Source organism: Sorex fumeus, unplaced genomic scaffold (assembly GCF_029834395.1).
Source record: "Sorex fumeus unplaced genomic scaffold, SorFum_2.1 ptg000128l, whole genome shotgun sequence".
NCBI classification, from domain to species: Eukaryota; Metazoa; Chordata; class Mammalia; order Eulipotyphla; family Soricidae; genus Sorex; species Sorex fumeus.
Genome location: NW_026606185.1, coordinates 51,041,431 through 51,059,100, shown reverse-complemented (window position 1 = coordinate 51,059,100; position 17,670 = coordinate 51,041,431). Strand labels below are relative to the sequence as shown.

At 59.4% G+C, this 17,670-nt stretch overlaps 1 protein-coding gene across 1 annotated transcript in view; it reads right to left on the bottom strand.

Annotated features, from left to right (window-relative positions):
• The window catches only part of CTIF (cap binding complex dependent translation initiation factor), a 159,976-nt gene that overhangs the window by 102,250 nt on the left and 40,056 nt on the right, over nt 1-17,670 (bottom strand). Inside the window, exon 6 of the mRNA XM_056137942.1 lies at nt 7,641-7,717. Within this exon, the coding sequence (XP_055993917.1) occupies nt 7,641-7,717 (77 nt within the window). The remainder of the gene's footprint in view (nt 1-7,640; nt 7,718-17,670) is intronic.

Sequence of the window (17,670 nt, the reverse complement as noted above, 5' to 3'; positions counted from 1 at the left end):
CTCGGGGGCTGAGCGTTGCTCTTGCCACCGTCCCAGCTGGCTGGCTCACTGCTCTCCCTGAAGCAGGGAGGGAGCCCGGGCGGGCAAGGACGCCGGCAGGAGAGGAGACAGGAGGGGCCCTCCCAGGCCGGAAGAGCAGGAGGACTGCGAAGGAGGAAACTGGCTCCCCGGCCGGCAGGAGCCGGGACTTGGGGGTGGCATCCGACTTGGCCGTGACACCCCCTCAGTCACGCTCTCGGACACTGGGCTTGTCGGGTTCAGCTCCAAAACGTTCACCTGGCCTCTTTCTCCCTCACTGAAGCCCATGGGAATAGGCTACTGGTGGTCTTAAGGGGATGGGGGGGCCCGGGGTTGGGGGGTACAGGGCAGCACTGGGCTAGATTGGCCTCCCCACCACCACCCAGCAGCCAGGGATCTGGAAGAAACCAGATCCACAAGCAGCTTTCAGGGGCCCCAAGGACCACTCACCCAGGGGTGCAGGGAGGCCCCGCCAGAGACCCCGCATGGGCCTGTTTCTGAGGATGCCCACAGACGGCCTCTCTGTTTCAGTGTTCACCTGTTTGGGGAACACACCCAGCGATGCTCATGGTTGCACCTGGCTCTGCACTCAGGAGTCAGTCATGGTGGTGCTTGGGGGACCTCATGGGATGCCGGGGATCGAACCCGAGTCAGCTACGCATAGGGCCAGAGCCCTCCCGGCTGTGCTGCTCTGGCCCCTGCCTCTGCCGCTCCATCTGGACAGGGATGGGCGGCAGGGGGACCCAGTGGCCTTTCATCTCTGTCCAGGACATGGCCCCCCCAGCACCCTGCCGGGTGCTCCTGACCCATTCTCACGTGTGTGGGCACAGAGGGATGGAACTAAGCAGAGACAACAGAGGCAGGGCAGGGCGTTGGCTGCACCCCGGCTCAGTGGCTCTCTCTAGAAGGCCCTGGGAAGCATGCGCCTCTCCCCGGCAGCTCTCCAAAGCAGGTCCGCACTGGGCCTGGGCCCCTGTGCCCAGCATGGGGGGAAAACCCCTTGGACCCACTGTGTTTCCGGCGCCCTCTTGACCAGACCCTGGCAAGGCCCGCCCACTGCCCTCCCGGAAGTCCCTGAGTCACGGTGCCCCCCACACAGGGGTCTGCCTTACAGGCACCTGGGGAGCAGGTGCTCTGGGAGAGAAGTGAGGAGCCTGTCCCCAGTTCCTGAGCAGATGCAAGTCAGGCAGACACACCCCCTCCCAGGGCTCTGCTGCGAAACAGCTCTCCTGGGCACTCTGTTTCTTCTGGCCGAACTGCACTGTCTGTAGACAGACAGGCACACAGACAGGCACACAGACACACACACACACTCAGGTATACACACAATACACACATACACTCACACACACTGACACACTGACACACAGGTAAACCCACAATACAAACATAAACTCATATACACATGGGCATACACACAATACACACATATACTCTTATACACACACAGGTATAAACACAATACACACATACACTCACGCACACACTCACACACAGGCATACCCACAATACAAACATAAACTCATATACACACACTCACACATACACACGGGCATACACACAATACACACATATACTCTTAAACACACACAGATATGAACACAATACCTACATACACTCATGCACACACAGACTCACACACAGGTATACCCACAATACAAACATAAACTCATATACACACACTCACACATACACACAGGTATACACACAATGCACACATATACTCAGACACAAATATGTACAAACAATATACACATATGCTCATCGATACACACTTGGACACACGTTCAGCTGCTTCCAGGGCGCCAAGGGGCTCACGATGGCACTTTCGGAAAATGAAGGTAGAGACAGGAAAAAAGAGAGATCTGTCCATAACGGGCTGATGTCGGGCTTTGGGGAGATAGCAACCCCACCTTGGTGGGTTATTTTGTTTGTTAGTCTAGAGGCCACACTTGCCGGTGCTCAGGGCTTACTCCCGCCGGTACTCGGGGGGCCACGTGGGATGCCGGGATGATGCCTGGGCTGGGTGCATGTACGGCAAACGCCCTCCCTCTCCCCACACTGTCCTGACGCTCCGGTTTTACAACCCCACCTTTAAAATCTACGAAACATTACATTTTGCAATACAGGTACTGAGAGAGAAAGAAGAAAAGTACCGTAGAGGCAGCCGGGGGGTGGGGGGTGCTGGCGGGAAGGAAACTGGAACATTGGTGATGGGAAAAGTGCACTGGTGAAGGGACGGGTGTTGGACATGCGATGACTGACACCCAATCATGAACAGCTATGTAACTGTATCTCACAGTGATTCAAAACTGTGACACAGTCACTTTTACTTGACTCCTGGCGCTGGGGTACTGAAAACTCTCAGCACAAGATTATTCCTTGGGTCCTGGGCGTCCACTGAGAAAGCACGGTGGCTCTCCCTGGGTGACCCACCTGGGAGGACCGAGTACTCACACTCCCGCTCATAAGACAATAGCCAAGAGCTGGATAAGTCTGGGCCCCCGGGGTCTGCTTGGGGGCAGCAGGTGGTTTGGGTTTGCTGCCACCAGGAGGAGCTGGTGGTAGGGGGAACAGGAAGGACCCTGGGCTTGACCCTCAGCATGGCATGCCCGCCCCCTACACACACAAAGCATTGGCCGCCCCCTGGGTGCCCCAGGGCTCTGCCAGGAGCGGCCCGTATAAAATACACCACAAATTTAAACACCAGGGGCTGGAGCGATAGCACAGTGGGGAGGGTGTTTGCCTTGCATGTGGTCGACCCGGGTTTGATTCCCAGCATCCCATAGGGTCCCCCGAGCACCGCCAGGAGGACCCCGAGCCCGACTCCCAGGCTTCCTGCTGGCCAGGGGTGGAGCTGGCCACCGTCTGCCCCTGAAGCCTCCGCTGGTCTGCGCCCCCACCACTGTGGGCTCTTGGCCCCCAGACACACGCACACGCCTCCCGGCAGCCTTGTCCTCCAGACACCATGCTCACCTCTGTTCTGAGTACACACACACACACACACACACACACACACACACAATGTATTCATTGAATACATTATGTTTGCCCCAGCAAGTGTGAAACGGGACCCTTGTCCAGCGCTGACACCGGGAGCAAAAGTGGTCTGGGGGGACGCTGGGACATCAGGGACGACTGTGGAGGGTGGGCTCGGCGGGGGCTCTGGCCCTCCCACCCACTGGGCCCGGCGTGGTCCAAGTGAGGCCCCCCGCCCAGCCGCTGGGAGACTCAATGGCGCCTCGAAAGAACTCGCGGGTGGAGGGATGAGGAGAGAGGCCTGGAGCACCGGCAGGCAGCGGCCACTTCACTGCAACGATGGGCCTGGCCAGAGGGGCCTGGGCTGAGCAGGGGCAGCTGGTGCTGGTGCTGGTGCGGGCGCTGACAGCAGCTCCCCGTCTCTGTGGCAATGCTAATGCACTGGGGTGGCTTTTCTTTTTTTCGGTGGGGGGGGGGCGCCAAGTAGTGACCAGGGGCCCAAGGTCACTTCCAGTGGACCTAGAGGTGCTGCTCGGGCCCTGCCCCGAGCCTGGTAGAAGAACCCCAGAAGGCCGGCCTGAGTGCTGCCCTGCTCCCTAGGCCTGATCTGCGGCAGGCCCCATGCACAGAGGGGTGTGAGGGGAAGAGGGGGCGAGTGTGTGTGGAGAGGGTGTGTGTGTGGGAGAGGGGATGTGTGTGAGGGCGTGTGTGTGAGGGGGGAGGGTATTTGTGTGGGGAGTGGGTGTGTGTGGAGAGGGAGTATGTGTGGGTAGCAGGTGTGTGTGTGGAAGGTGTGTGGGGGAGAGAGGGTATGTGTGTGAGGGTGTGTGTGTGTGAGAGGGTGTATGTGTGTGGAAAGGGTGTGTGTGGGGGAGAGGGTGTGTGTGAGAGGGTGAGAGGGTGTGTGTGTGTGTGTGAGAGTGTGTGTGTGTGTGTGAGAGAGAGGGTGTGTGTGTATGTGGGAGAGGGTGTGTGTGTGAGAGGGGATGTGTGTAGAAAGGGTATGTGTGTGGGGGAGAGGGTGTGGGGGGGCAGTGTGTTCGTGTGGGGAGAGGGTGTGTGTGTGTGCGTAAGTGTGTGAGAGGGGATGTGTGTGTGGAAAGGGTGTGTGGGGGGAGAGCGGGTATGTGTGGGAGACAGTGTGTATGTGGGGAGAGGGTTGTGTGTGTGTGCGTGTGCACGCGTGTGTGTGCGTGTGTGTGCACGTGCGTGTGTTTGTGCGTGTGCGTGTGTAGGTCTCGAGCCACACGCAGCCGGGGCCCTCCCCATTTGTCGATCCGCCCGGGTCTGGCTGCACGGAATAACTGTTCTTCTTTCCAGGAGAGCCCGCCTGGGGGTGGGCGTGGGGAGGAGGAGCAGGAGCCTAAAATACTCCCTATCTGACTCACTGCGTCCGATCTGACAGGCTGCCTGCCAGGTGGGGGCCTCGCCTGTCCCATTTTTTCTCATCTATCTTTAGCAGGACTTAATGAGGGCAATTTCCGTGCTAGGAAAGACAAACCGTGGGCAAGGGGAGCTGATCCGTCTCGCTGTCCCCTGGGCTCAGCTGATGGGACGACAGTGACGCTGACGGGCTGGCGGGGGGGGGGGGGCCCGGGGAAGGTGTCATCCCAGGAGGGGGCCTGGGAGGGCAGCCTGGGCCAGGTAACCTCCATCTGTGCCCCCACGCGGCTCGGGTCTCAAGATAAACCCCCGTTGCTTCCAGGTCAGACCTTCGTCTCTTCACCGTCTCTCTCCCTGCTGGGAGGGCCCAGGTGATGCTCAAGAATCCAGGAAGGTCCGGAGAGACAGTGGAGTGGGCGGGAGGGCGCTCGCCATGCATGGGTCCAGCCCTGGCCTGGTCCCCGGCACTGCAGAGGGTCTCCCGAGCCCACTGGGGGTGACCCCTGAGCGCAGAAGCAGGGGAAAGCCTTGACACACGCGGGGTGGCCCTCAAACCAAAATGAAGAAATAAACCAAGATGACTGAAACCTGGGCTGGAGCAATAGCACAGCGGGTAGGGCGTTTGCCTTGCATGCAGCCAGCCCGGCTGAGCCAGGTTCGATTCCTCCGCCCCTCTCGGAGAGCCCAGCAAGTTACCGAGAGCATCTCACCCGCATGGCAAAGCCTGGCAAGCTCCCCGTGGCGTATTCGATATGCCAGACACAGTAACAAGTCTCACAATGGAGACGTTACTGGGCCCACTCGAGCAAATCGATGAACAGTGGGAGGACAGTGACAGTGACAGTGACTGAAACCTTGAGATGTGCTCTGAAGTGCCGTGGACATTCCTGTGGGCAGTCCCATGGGCAGCGAAGCGGCTATGCACGGCATCGCGCTCCCAGCCAGACCTGCTGAGCCCGTCCTCTGCACACGCTTCTGCTCACATGCACACAAGCGTCCATGCTTTGATAGTGGACATTCATGCTTGGGGCTTTACATGCATGTCTGCGGCCTCCCCTTCACTCCTCCCTTCCCCGGCGAGCATGTGGGGTGCCCAGGAGGGGTGACCTTGGTGCAGATCGGCCAAGGTCAGTGGCACAACCGGACTTGGTCCTCCCTCGTCTGCATGAGCTGGGGGGCGCAGGGCTCTGCTTCCTGCCCACAAGTCCCCGATGCGGGGGGAAGGAGGAGCACCAGGCGCAGGGTACTCTTCACGGACTAGGGGACACTCTAAGCCCGTCCTTGGGCCTGAACACAGCCCTGGTGTCCCGCCATCCAGGCCGGTACCCAAGCTCTGAGGATGAGAGCATCTCGAAGGAGCAAAACATCTGGTCATCTGCTGAGTGTGTCTCTGCCGAGCCAGGCCCAGAATCCTCACCTCCAGAGCCCTAGAGACAACCCCGGGGAGCCTGGGCAGGGCGGGAGGGCCAAGCTGGGGGCACGGGACGAAGGAGGCCAAGCCCCTCAGACAAGCTCGGGCCTGCAGCAGGGGCTGCTTCTCACAAAGACCCTTCCCAGGCCCCTCCAAGCCTCCCCGCCAGCAGGCGCACTTGACAGGAGAAGAAAGGGAGGCTTCCAGCTCCTGATCACTCTTGGACACGGCCCGGAGGCAGCAAGGCGGGGCCAGTCCTTGCTATGGCCTGTGGGAGAGGCTCAAGCTGGCACTGGGAGGTGGCGGGTCCCCGGCCACTGGACCCGCTCCTGCTACTGGGTACTGCCAGGATAAAGCAAGCCCCCAATACCTGGACGGACGTGTAGCCGCTAGCCCAGAGCATTCATCTACAGAGCAGTGGGGAGTGGGGCCCGGCAAGGCCACGCTACTCACCAAACCACCCTCACTCCCTCCACTAGCCGCCATTCACTCACCACGCCATCCACCACACTATCCACACACCATCCACAGACCACCCACCACAGCTTCCACTACACCATCCACCATGCCACCCAACCATGCCATCCACCACGCCATCCACCATGCCATTCACCATGCCATCCACACACCATCCACCACGCCATCCACCACCCACGACCAACAACACAATCCACTGCTCTACCATTACCACACCATCCACCACCCCAGCCACCATCCACCACAATCTACCACTCCATCCACCATGCCATCCACACACCATCCACACCATCCATACACCATTCACACACCATCCACTGTGATCCGAGACACCATCCACAGCGCAATCCACGAGATGTGCACTGACGGTCAAGAAGGCAAGGGCTGCCCCTGGCGTCTCAGCCGTCAGTTCCTCAAGTGTGAGAAACATCCTGAGCGGGGCTGTCTCTCCCACCCCGCTCTCCTGGCTAAGGGACAGGTCACGGGGGTGGAGTGGGGGTGCCGACACTGCTCAGGTGGGGGTGGGGCGCAGCCCCACACCTGGCGTCCACCCACCAGGGGCCCATTGATCCCAGCTTCAGACTCCCTCCTTCTCTCTCTCCTCTCCCTCCCTCCCTCTCCCTCTCTCCCTCCCTCCCTCCCTCCCTCCCTCTCTCTCTCTCTCTCTCTCTCTCCCCCTCTCTCTTTCTCTCTCTCAGTCTCTCTGCCTTTTCTTTCGTCTCTTCTGGCTTTCTTTCCTGCCTCTTCCTTCCCTCCCTCCCTCTGCTTTCGTTCCTCCCTTCTGTTAAAAATATTCCCATCCAGAAATAATGTTTGCATTCCCAAGCAAAAATATACTCGAACTGCCAACGCCACCCTACCACCCCCATTTTAGCACACGGGACCCCACACGCAAACTCTGTTCTGCTCTTGGAGATTGTCTCTGGAAACGGACCTCAACGCCCTAGGCAGGACCAGAGTAATTGGGAAACCAAGGCACGGCCAGACGGCCCGCCCCGAGTGCTAGTTCCACTCTGGGCCCTGCTCTGGCCCCCGAGGTCACGGGAGGGTACCCAGGCAGGGGAGGCCGGCTTCTCCTCTGGGCATGGGGGAGCCAGAGGTGCACTGGCAACCGGCCCTGGCAGCACACACGGAGGCCAGGCAGAAGGCGCAGAGAGCTCGTCCGCGGCTTCCAGGAGGCCAAGTTCACGCACATGAACAGCGGCGAGGGAAGAAGCGACATCTCCCACTGGACACACACCCGGCCGGGCCCCGGGCTCCTGAGGGACATGTGCAGCTGCCTAGCCAGGTGGTCACCAGCCCTGTCACACCCATCCGGCCAGCGGTGGCCCAAACCCAGAGCGTCAGCCGCGAGCGGCGGGGTCTGTCCTACCTGCGGTCGTTCCTTCTCCTCCGGAAGAGCTTCTTGGTGTGCGCGATCTCCACCTCGTGGGGCAGCGGGTGGTAGCCCTGCGGGCACGGGGGACAGAGGGACATGAGTGAGTGCTGAGCCGGGGCTTCCGAGTGACTCCCACACACCGTAGCAGCGAGGGGCCCCGGCTTCACCAAGACCAGACCCCGGCCACCCAGCCTGGCCAGGATGAGGATGCTGTGAGGATAGCTGCCTCCTGACTCTGCTGGGGTCACAGGGCCCACGCCGGGCTGCCTATGGAGGCCTGGCACCGCTTGGCCGCCCCAGTGCCACTGGGAATGACCGCCCCACCACCCTCAGCCCTCCAGGAGTGGCCCCCAAACCAAGCAAATGGGGTGGACCTTAGAGCTCCTTGCATTCAGGCAAAGGGACTTCACGCGAGAGTCCGGCTGTACCAGAAGATGTCCCAGCCGTCAGAGGACAGATCTGGGCCCCTTGTGAGCGCACTGCCATCCGGGCATGCTTGGGAATGCCCTCTTCTCGGAACCCAGGAGGAGTCCCCCGAACACTGAGCCCCCTGCAGAGGGACCGCCTGGTCTCAGATCTACACCCGAGTGAGGGACCCACCCCCTCGGTCTCACTCATCCCTAAGAGGGATGGAGCCGGCTCCACACTTTGCCGGCTTTGCTGGGGGCCGCCGGGATGGGCTCTGTGGGTGGGTTTTCACCCAGGTCGGAGGGAAGGGGGGAAAGGGGGTGCTGCTCCCGTCAGGATGCTGGTGACCGTCAACTCTCGGAGTGACACCCGGCAGTGCTGGGAGGCCGTGCAGGGCTGGAAACCGACTGGCCTTGGCCACCGGCACCGTGACCCTGGTGCCCTCTCCCTGGCCCTCAGCGGGAAAGCGTGCCCTGGAGTGGGAGGGGGCATTGCCAAGCCTCAATGGATAGTGGGAGACAGGAACAGTGCTCTGGCGATGACCCACAGTACCGGGCACACACAGAGGAGTCCAGCGTGCAGGGAGGTGGCGAGGGGCATCCCACCCCCTCTCCCGCATGGCGTTAGTGACCCCACGAGGACCTGTGATGGGTTCATGAGGCGCCCGGCAGAGGTCCCCAGCTGCCTTCTCAGACCTCAGTCCCCCACTCAGCCCTGCTGGGCAGCCCGGGGCCTTAGACACTCAGCCTAGCCTCTGGCCACTCCAGAGAGGGAGGCAGGAATGAGGGCTGGCACCAGGCAGCCACGAGGGGCCCCTGTGGTCGAGGGTGTGCTTAGCTACAGGTGCTCAGCTCAGAGGCCATCGTTTACTCTCTTCAACACGGAACATGACCAAGGAGACGCAGCCAGTCAGCCCCTCATGTCCCCTCTCCCGCGATGCCCCAGGCCTGGGTCAATGCAGGGGCCCTCTGGGACACAATATGCCCCTGTCCCTGGGGCCTGTGGAGTCTGAACCATGCCAAGGCTCCCTCAGGGTCCAGAAGGTGCCTCAGCATGTGTCCCCCACCCCCTTGTGTCCCCCATCCCCCTTCAGCGTAGCCCGCAATCCCTGGGCATGCTGGGCCCCGGGCGCCTCCAATGGGTCCATGCACCTGACCTCTGTGTCCATCTCTCCCTGTTCCCTCCCCGCCACCAGTTCAGAATTTGAGTTCTGGAGCAAACACCTCAGCTCTGCCACTGGGATGGCTGTGTGACTTTGAGTCCATGACTTGATCTCTCTGGGCCTCATTTTCCACAGCCATCATGTGGAGAGAAGGGGCACCAGAATTTGAGGCTCCCAGGCTCTGCCAAGATCCACAAGCATCCCAGGTGCCATCCTGCCTCCTTGTCTCCCAGCCCTTGAGGAGTCATCACCCCCTAATCTGGGGCAGGCAGTGGGCAGCAGGGACCGTGAGCGGGTGGGAGGCATGGGACAGCGGGCAGGGAAGGCGGAGAGGACCGGCAGACGGGGGTGCTGTGGAAGGCTGGGCTGGCAGACCCCCGTGAGAGGTCAGAGATCAGCGGGGCCCCCGAGTCCCTTTGTGGTCCCGGTTACACACCTTCCCAACCAATAAAAGTTTTCCGAGTTGTTTCCTATTATTTGCAAACAAAGTCCTAAGTAATTCAGCCTGATAAGCCAAGAGTGCTACTGAGACAGATCTCAGCTGGTTGCCTTTGTGAGGTCCTGGAAAGCAAAAGCAAACATTTCTCTCTCTCTCTCTCTCTCTCTCTCTCTCTCTCTCTCTCTCTCTCTCTCTCTCCCTCCCTCCCTCCCTCTCTCTCACACACACACTACTTAAATTTTCACATACACAAACTCAACATACACACTTAACACACACAGTCAACACTCAATCACATTCTCACACTCAAAACACATTCAAGACATATACCCAAGACCAACACAAACAATCTCACACACACATTTTCACATACATACACTCAGATTCCCAAACGTGCAGACACACACACTCTCAAACACACTCACATCCCCATATACACACTCTCAAACACTCATACACACTCCCTTTCTCACCCACACACCCAAACTCATTCAAATACACACACTCACATTCGCCACACTCCCATGATGCAGACACATACTCCCACTCCCACACACACATTCTCACACACATTCACACTCAAACACACTCACACTCATATACACTCAAACACACTCACTTTTTTGGGTCACACCCAGCGATGCACAGGGTTTACTCCTCTGCACTCAGGAATCACCCCTGGCGGTGCTCAGGGGACCCTATGGGATGCTGGGAATCGAACCCAGGTAGGCCTTGTGCCAGGCAAACGTCCTACCTGCTGTGCTATTGCTCCAGCCCCACACTCACATTCTCACACATACACAATCCACTGGATAAGGTCACAACAGAGCAGGGCCGGACCAGAGTTTCTAGGAAAAGGCGGAGAGCAAATATTCCACATGGCCGTCTGGTCACAGTACCTGCTGGACACTCAACCTTTCTAGGGTCAGAACAACTGGGATCTAGGGCTGTGTCTCAATAAAACTTTATTTATAAACACAGGGGGTGGGCCAGAGGTGGGTGCACAGCCCAGCTTGGGAACCCTGCCCTGGAGAGCCATGCCTTGCATTGACAGCACTTGGTCCCCCACTGGGGGCAGGCAATTACTTGCCTTTGACAGGCATGACCTCGCCCCATGCACAAATGTGGCTGTTTCATCCCCTTTTCAGGGAAGGCCCCGATAATTGGCATCTGCAGAAGAAGGCAAATGGGCTCTATTCACAGTGCTCTCATCCAGGCTGCTCACTGGCCAGCCCTCAGCCCCGGGGTCCCACTGCAAAGGCTGTGAGCCTGTGCTGTGAGGGGTCCACATGCTCTCCAGGGGATCCGAACCAGTCTGAGACCCAAAGAACAAAACCAACAAAGGGCAAATGTGAGGCAGGAGGGCAGGGAGGGGGAGTGGGGGGCCTGGAGACCCCCCTCAGATGGGGCTCACACTCAAGCTAGAGTCCACAGCTAAGGGTGGGGCCCAAGGCGGGAGTAGCCCTAGGTTTGACCCCGCACGTAAGCAGACAACTGGGGCCCACAAGACCTTCCGTTCCCGCTCCCCAGACGCCGTGCCTGGCTCCTGGCCGACCGCACAGGAGACAGTGGCACCAAGTGCCCGCACCTGATGCTCAATTATCCATCACTCAGCTCCAAAAAAACCGGAAGCTGACGTCTGCCGAGTTGGGGGCGGGGGACGCCAGTGTAGACGGAGAAAGATGAGGCAGAGGAGATGAGCACAACTTCGCCTGGTCCTGACGAGCACCTCCGCCCGCTCCTCTGGATTCACGGAACCTCACGGTGGGGGCTACACCCAGCCCCTAAAACCGTGGCGTGTAGGGTGGAAGGGCAGCAGGGGCCCCCGAGGGCAGGGAACCTGCATCCCGTAACAGTGGGAACCAGGGGCCAGCGGAGCACAGCTCGGCCCTGGGGCCCCGCCCAGGATGACCTGCTCCGAATGGGCCCTCGGTCTGGATGCGGGAGCCGCCTCATGGTGCGGACATGCTTGGGAGACATTAGAGCAGGGCCGCCTCTCAGAGGGAGGGAGAAAGAGACGGGGATGTGGAGGGATGGAGGCGGAGTGGGGTGGGCGAGGATGCAGCCCCGGTGGGACCTAGGAAGGAGTCAAGGGGCTGAAAGAGGGGTTTCAGGCTTTTTGTTTATTTATTTTCCCCCCAGCAGTAAATCCTCAAAGCACATCTAGTTACACAATGAATAAGCTGAGGTTTTTGAAAAAGCCAGGAACAATAAAGCTACTCTGGAAAACAGGGGCCAACACTTAGGGGGTGGGAGCGGATACGAACGGGGCCCCCACCGGGTCTCCGAATCTGAGCAGCGGGGCTCAGGCTTGGTCCTGGGGCCACGGGGCGCTGTCCATCAGCCGAGGCCAGGGAGGAAAGTGATGGAAGTGTGGAATTCAGCAATGACCACTGGGTGTTTCTTCATTATCTGTGCTTGGGACCATGCCCAGAGGTATTCAGGGCATCCACGCTCTGTGCTCGGGGCTGACTCCTGGTTCTGTGCTCAGGGCTGATTCCTCGCTCTGTGCTGAGGGTTCTCTCCTGCTTTGTGCTTGGGGCTCACTCCTGGCTCTGTGCTCAGGGCTGACTCCTGGTCTGTGCTCAGGGCTGACTCCTTGCTCTGTGCTGAGGGCTCGCTCCTGGCTCTGTGCTCAGGGCTGACTCCTGGCTCTGTGCTCAGGGCTGACTCCCTGCTCTGTGCTGAGGGCTCCCTCCTGCTTTGTGCTTGGGGCTCACTCCTGGCTCTGTGCTCAGGGCTGACTCCTGGTCTGTGCTCAGGGCTGACTCCTGGTCTGTGCTCAGGGCTGACTCCTTGCTCTGTGCTGAGGGCTCGCTCCTGGCTCTGTGCTCGGGGCTGACTCCTGGCTCTGTGCTCAGGGCTGACTCCTGGCTCTGTGCTCAGGGCTGACTCCTTACTCTGTGCTGAGGGCTCTCTCCTGCTTTGTGCTTGGGGCTCACTCCTGGCTCTGTGCTCAGGGCTGACTCCTGGTCTGTGCTCAGGGCTGACTCCTTGCTCTGTACTGAGGGCTCGCTCCTGGCTCTGTGCTCAGGGCTGACTCCTGGCTCTGTGCTCAGGGATAATTCCCGGCAGTGCCAGGGATCAAACCAGGCTCAATGGCATGCAAAGCAAACACCTGAAGCCTCTGTCCTATTTCACTGGTCCCATTTTATTTTAAAATTTTTTTTTCTTTTGTTTTGGGTCACACCCGGGCTAGAGCGATAGCACAGCGGTAGGGCGTTTGCCTTGCACGCAGCCAACATGGCTGACCCGAGTTCGATTCCTCCGCCCCTCTCGGAGAGCCCGGCAAGCTACCGAGAGTAATTGGATACTTGCCTGCACAGCAGGGCCTGGCAAGCTCCGCATGACGTATTCGATATGCCAGACACAGTAACAACAAAGTCTCCAATGGAGACGTTACTGGGCCCGCTCGAGCAAATCGACGATCAACGGGAGGGCCTTTACTTTGGGTCACACCCAGCGGTGCACATCCTGCCTCATGCGCTCAGGAATTACCCCTGGCGGTGCTCAGAGGTCCATATGGGAAGCCGGGGACTGAACCTGGGCCAGCTGTGTGCAAGGCAAGTGCCCTACCTGCTGTACCATCTCTCTAGCTCCTCACTGGTGCTTTTTTAAAATTAAGTTTCTCTGTGGCACCAGAGATCGAACCCAGGACCTTACACCTGCAGAGTGCTCCATGGCTGTGCTCCCGTCCCTGCCCCCAACCGTGATGCGGTGGGGGTGCAGCAGGAAGGCTGACTGGGAGGGAGGCAGGGCCCGGGGCAAGGTGGGAGGGAGACCCAAACCCGTGGGAAGGTTCTGACAGAGATAGGGCGGAGAAAGAGCCCGCGGGGGAAGGAAGTGATTCCAGCAGAGGAGGAGCCTCTGGGGTCCGTCTGCGTCGCAGACCACAGGATGGTCAACTCCAGGACTGTTACCGCCAAGCCTTCTGGGACCGACCCCCAAGGAGCCCACTCTGGGAAACACACAGTTCCCCGGCCGGCGCTGTTCGGCCGGGCCGGAGGAGGAAAGGCCGCGCACGACCGCCCGGGAGTGCCCCTTTGTTCCCAGGCTTCTGGAAGCCGGGCGATTCCCAGCTGAGTTGCAAAGGCCGGGACATTTTTCCCAGGCCGCGCTCGGTGGATGGGAACAATACCTGAGCGTGGACACGATCGCAATTGTTTCCACTGCAGTTATTTTGGGGGCGCTGAGGAAGATGGGCTATTCCGAGACGTTTCCTTCGCCCGATTCTCTTTAGGGAAACGGGGAGGTTGGGAGGGGGGCTGCCGCCGTGCCCAGCCTGCCAGCAGGCACGTGCGCCCGCTGATGTGGCGGAGGGAGGGGGGTGGGGGGGTGCTGGCAGGCCCGAGGGCACCCCGGCCGGAGCTCGTCATCCCTGTCCAGATATGAGGATGTGGAGAAACCTAGGCCCGCCCAGTAGGGATGCACGCCTGGGGGTGCTGACTCCTGGGGGGGGCGTCCATCAGATCCCGGTGGGCTGTGCTGGGCAGTGGCCCTGCAGCTGGGGGACATGGCCTGTTCGCTCCAGAAACCCCGACTGGGCTAGACACAGGTCCTGGCCCTAACACGTTCGGGGGGTCCCCAGGAGTCCCCTGTGGGAGCCTCATGGGGGGAGTGGGCCCGGGGCTGGGGGAGAGCAGGGGGAGGGCTGGGGGGGCATCACAGCATTTCAGGCATCTGGTCCCACCGGTGACAGGAGGCGGGAGGCCACTCACAGACGCTGTGTGGGCATGTGTGACTATGTGTGTGTGAATGTGTGTGACTGTGCATGTGAATGTGTGTGTATGTGAGTGTGCATGTGAATGTGTGAGTGTGAGTCTAAGTGTGAATGTGAGTGTGTGAATGTGTGCGAGTGTGTGTGAATGTGTGAGTATGAGTGTGTGAGTGTGAGTATGAGTGTGAATGTGAGTGTGTGAGTGTGAGTGTGTGTGTGCGATTCCCGAGACGAGCAGTCAGGAGGCTGACCTGAAGCATGGCCGGTGAGTGCTGGCGAGGCGAGGCTGTGCCCACAGGGGCCCTGGGCTCGGTCCCTCCATGAGCCACTGTAGTGAGCCCTGAGCACTGTGACCCCAAAACGAGGAAACCAAGAGAAGATGCTGATGGGGGATGAGGCACGGAGAGACGACGGACACTGAAGAATAGGCGGGGGCCACGGCTCCAACGCGGGACACATGCTCTGCCTTGTGAGGCCACACACACACACACACACACACATACACGCGCTCACAGACACAAGTGGACTCACATACACAGAATGCAGGGACTCACAGACACACACACTCACAGACACACGCACTCACAGACACAAATGGACTTACACACACAGAGCGACTCACAGACACTCACACACAGACTCACACACACAAACACATGCACAGACACAGACATTCACAGGCACACATAAAGACACACACATACAGACACACCAAGACTAACACACAGACAGACACACACAGAGACTTATACAATAGACTCACAGAAACACACACATACACTGACACACAAATACACAGAGATACACAAAGATTCATACACATAGACATATACAGACACACACAGACTCACACATACATACACACAGATACACAGATATACACACTCAGAAACATACAGACTCATACACACAGATAGACATACATACACACAGGGCCATACAGACACACAGAGACACACAAACACACACACAGACTCATACATACATAGACACACACAGAGACACACAGAGACATACAGACACACACACTAACACACACAGACACAAACACAGATTCATACACACACAGACACACACGGGGAGGAAAGGGGCTGCTGGTCGGGATCTCCAGCTTGGGTGCTGAGTGGCCCCGCAGCCTTTAGGGGTCTTTCTTCCCCCAGCCCCGCCCCCAGGAGGCCCCCTCCCTCGGTCACTCCCTCCCATGGCCGCTGCCAGCCCACGTGGCCAGCGCGGGCACAGCTGTCCCCCGGCTGTCCTGAAAGGACCTGTCAGAGGGGTCACTCTGCTTCCTCGAGCAGCTGAGGGAACAATGCTCCCATGCTGGCCGGGAGGCCACCGAGGGGCCCGTCCTCTCCTGCCCGGCGGGGGATGCGGCACTGACCAGCAGCCAGGGGCCCGGCCCTGGAGCTGCCCTCAAGGTCGCAGGTCAAGGACCAGGATGAGGGGCCAGGGTGACTGTCCAGCGGGCAGGCGCGTGCCTGGTACACAGCCAGTCTGCTTGCATGCCGGGACCCCGAACCTGCCAGGAGTGATCACGAGCACAGAGCCAGGAGTCAGCCCCACTGACAAAACAAAACACCAGGATGAACTGAGTCTGACAGGAGCAGCCTGCTGAGGGCATGCGCGTGCATGAGCGCGCGCGTGTGTATGTGTGTACATGTGTATATGTGCATGATGTGTCCATGTAAGTGTATGTGTCTGTGTGTGCGTGTGTGTGTCCTTGTGTGTGTGCATGAGTGTGAGTCCAGGTGTGTGTGTCTGTGTACATGTATGAGCATGAGTGTGTCTACATCTGTATGTGTGTGCATGTGTGTGTCCTTGTATGTGCGTGTATGTCCATGTGTGTGCATATGTTTGTGTGAGTGCATGTGTGTGTGTCTCTGTGTGTCCGTGTGTGCATGTGTGTGTCCATGTTTGTGTGTGTGCGTGCTTGTGCATGCACATGTGTGTCTGGGTGTGTGTCCGTGTGTGCATGAGTATGTTTCCGTGTGTTGTGTGTGTGCGTGTGTGTATGTGTGTGTGTGTGTGTGGGGCCGGAAGGACGAGCGGCGGCGCTGGTGGGGGCTGCGAGGCAGGGACTCTGCAGTCTGCTAGCGGCACGTCGGCTGCCGAGGGCCAACTTGGCTAAGGGTCTCTGCAATGAATTCCTTAAAGTGAGTCACCAGCCGCCACGGCCACGCTTGAGAGAATGGCGCTCGCATTTCTAGAAAAACCCTGCGCTCAGCAGACGCCCGTTGGCCAGAGAGGGGTGATCCTGGAAGGTCTCGCGTGGGCCCTGGCACCAGGCTTTCTCCTCAGACCTCACCCAGGCTCAGCCTGGCTCACAGCCCAGCTCCTCATCCATGCACGGGGCAGGACCTGTGTGTTCAGAGCAGGGACGTCTCCTGGGCTGAAAGGAACTGGACTCGATGACCTGAAACCAGGCAGAATGTTCTAGAAGGGTCTAGATCGACCCTTCTAGAACACTCTAGTACACTCCTGGCCTTGCAGACTTCTTGCTCCTAAGCCAAAGGTGCTCCTTGGGACTTTGGCAACCAGACCGTCCTTTCCAAAGTGGTGTGTGTGTGTGTGTGTGTGTGTGTGTGTGTGTGATGGGGCTGGTGCAGGGGTGGGGTGGTCTTTACCCGGAGACACTGTGAGTACAAAGGCTGACCACTGCTGAGTGGAATGTGCTTATGCCGAAGGAGGGCCTGGCCTGGGTGACAGATGAGTCACTTCTGCCCCCACGGCCGCTCTCCAGAGCACCAGGGTGGGGGGGAACCTCCGAAAGCAGCCCCACTGGCTGGAGTGGGGGCTGGTCTGCGCAGGGAAGCCTCTGGAAGCTTCTGGAAGCTCTGTGGGGGCCCAGGAAGCCTCGGGGCCGTCCCAAGCCCGGTGCAGAGGACACAAAGCCAGCCCTGGGCTGCCGCGCCCTGGGGCTCCTCAAAAGGCCCTTCTCGAAGGCGGTTCCTCGGCCACTGCCCTTTCTGGAAGGTTCTGTCTCTCTCTCTCTCTCTCTCTCTCTCTCTCTCTCTCTCTCTCTCTCTCTCCCAGGAACCTTAGCTGCCCAAGCTCATGCCAGGGCTCTTGCAGGGACAGGGAAGCCATCCCTTAGGGTCAGGAGTGTCCGTGAGGCACCACCTGTGGGTGCTGAACCCAAGGGAAGTTCTAGAACCAGCAATTCGACAGAGGTCCCAGGAGTCTTCCCTGAGGACAAGGACCAGGAGTCATGGGCACAGGCGCTGCAGGCCAAGGGACCCCTCCCTACCATCAGGGCTGACCCAGGACACAACCGCTCTCCCAGGTGAGGGGCCTATGC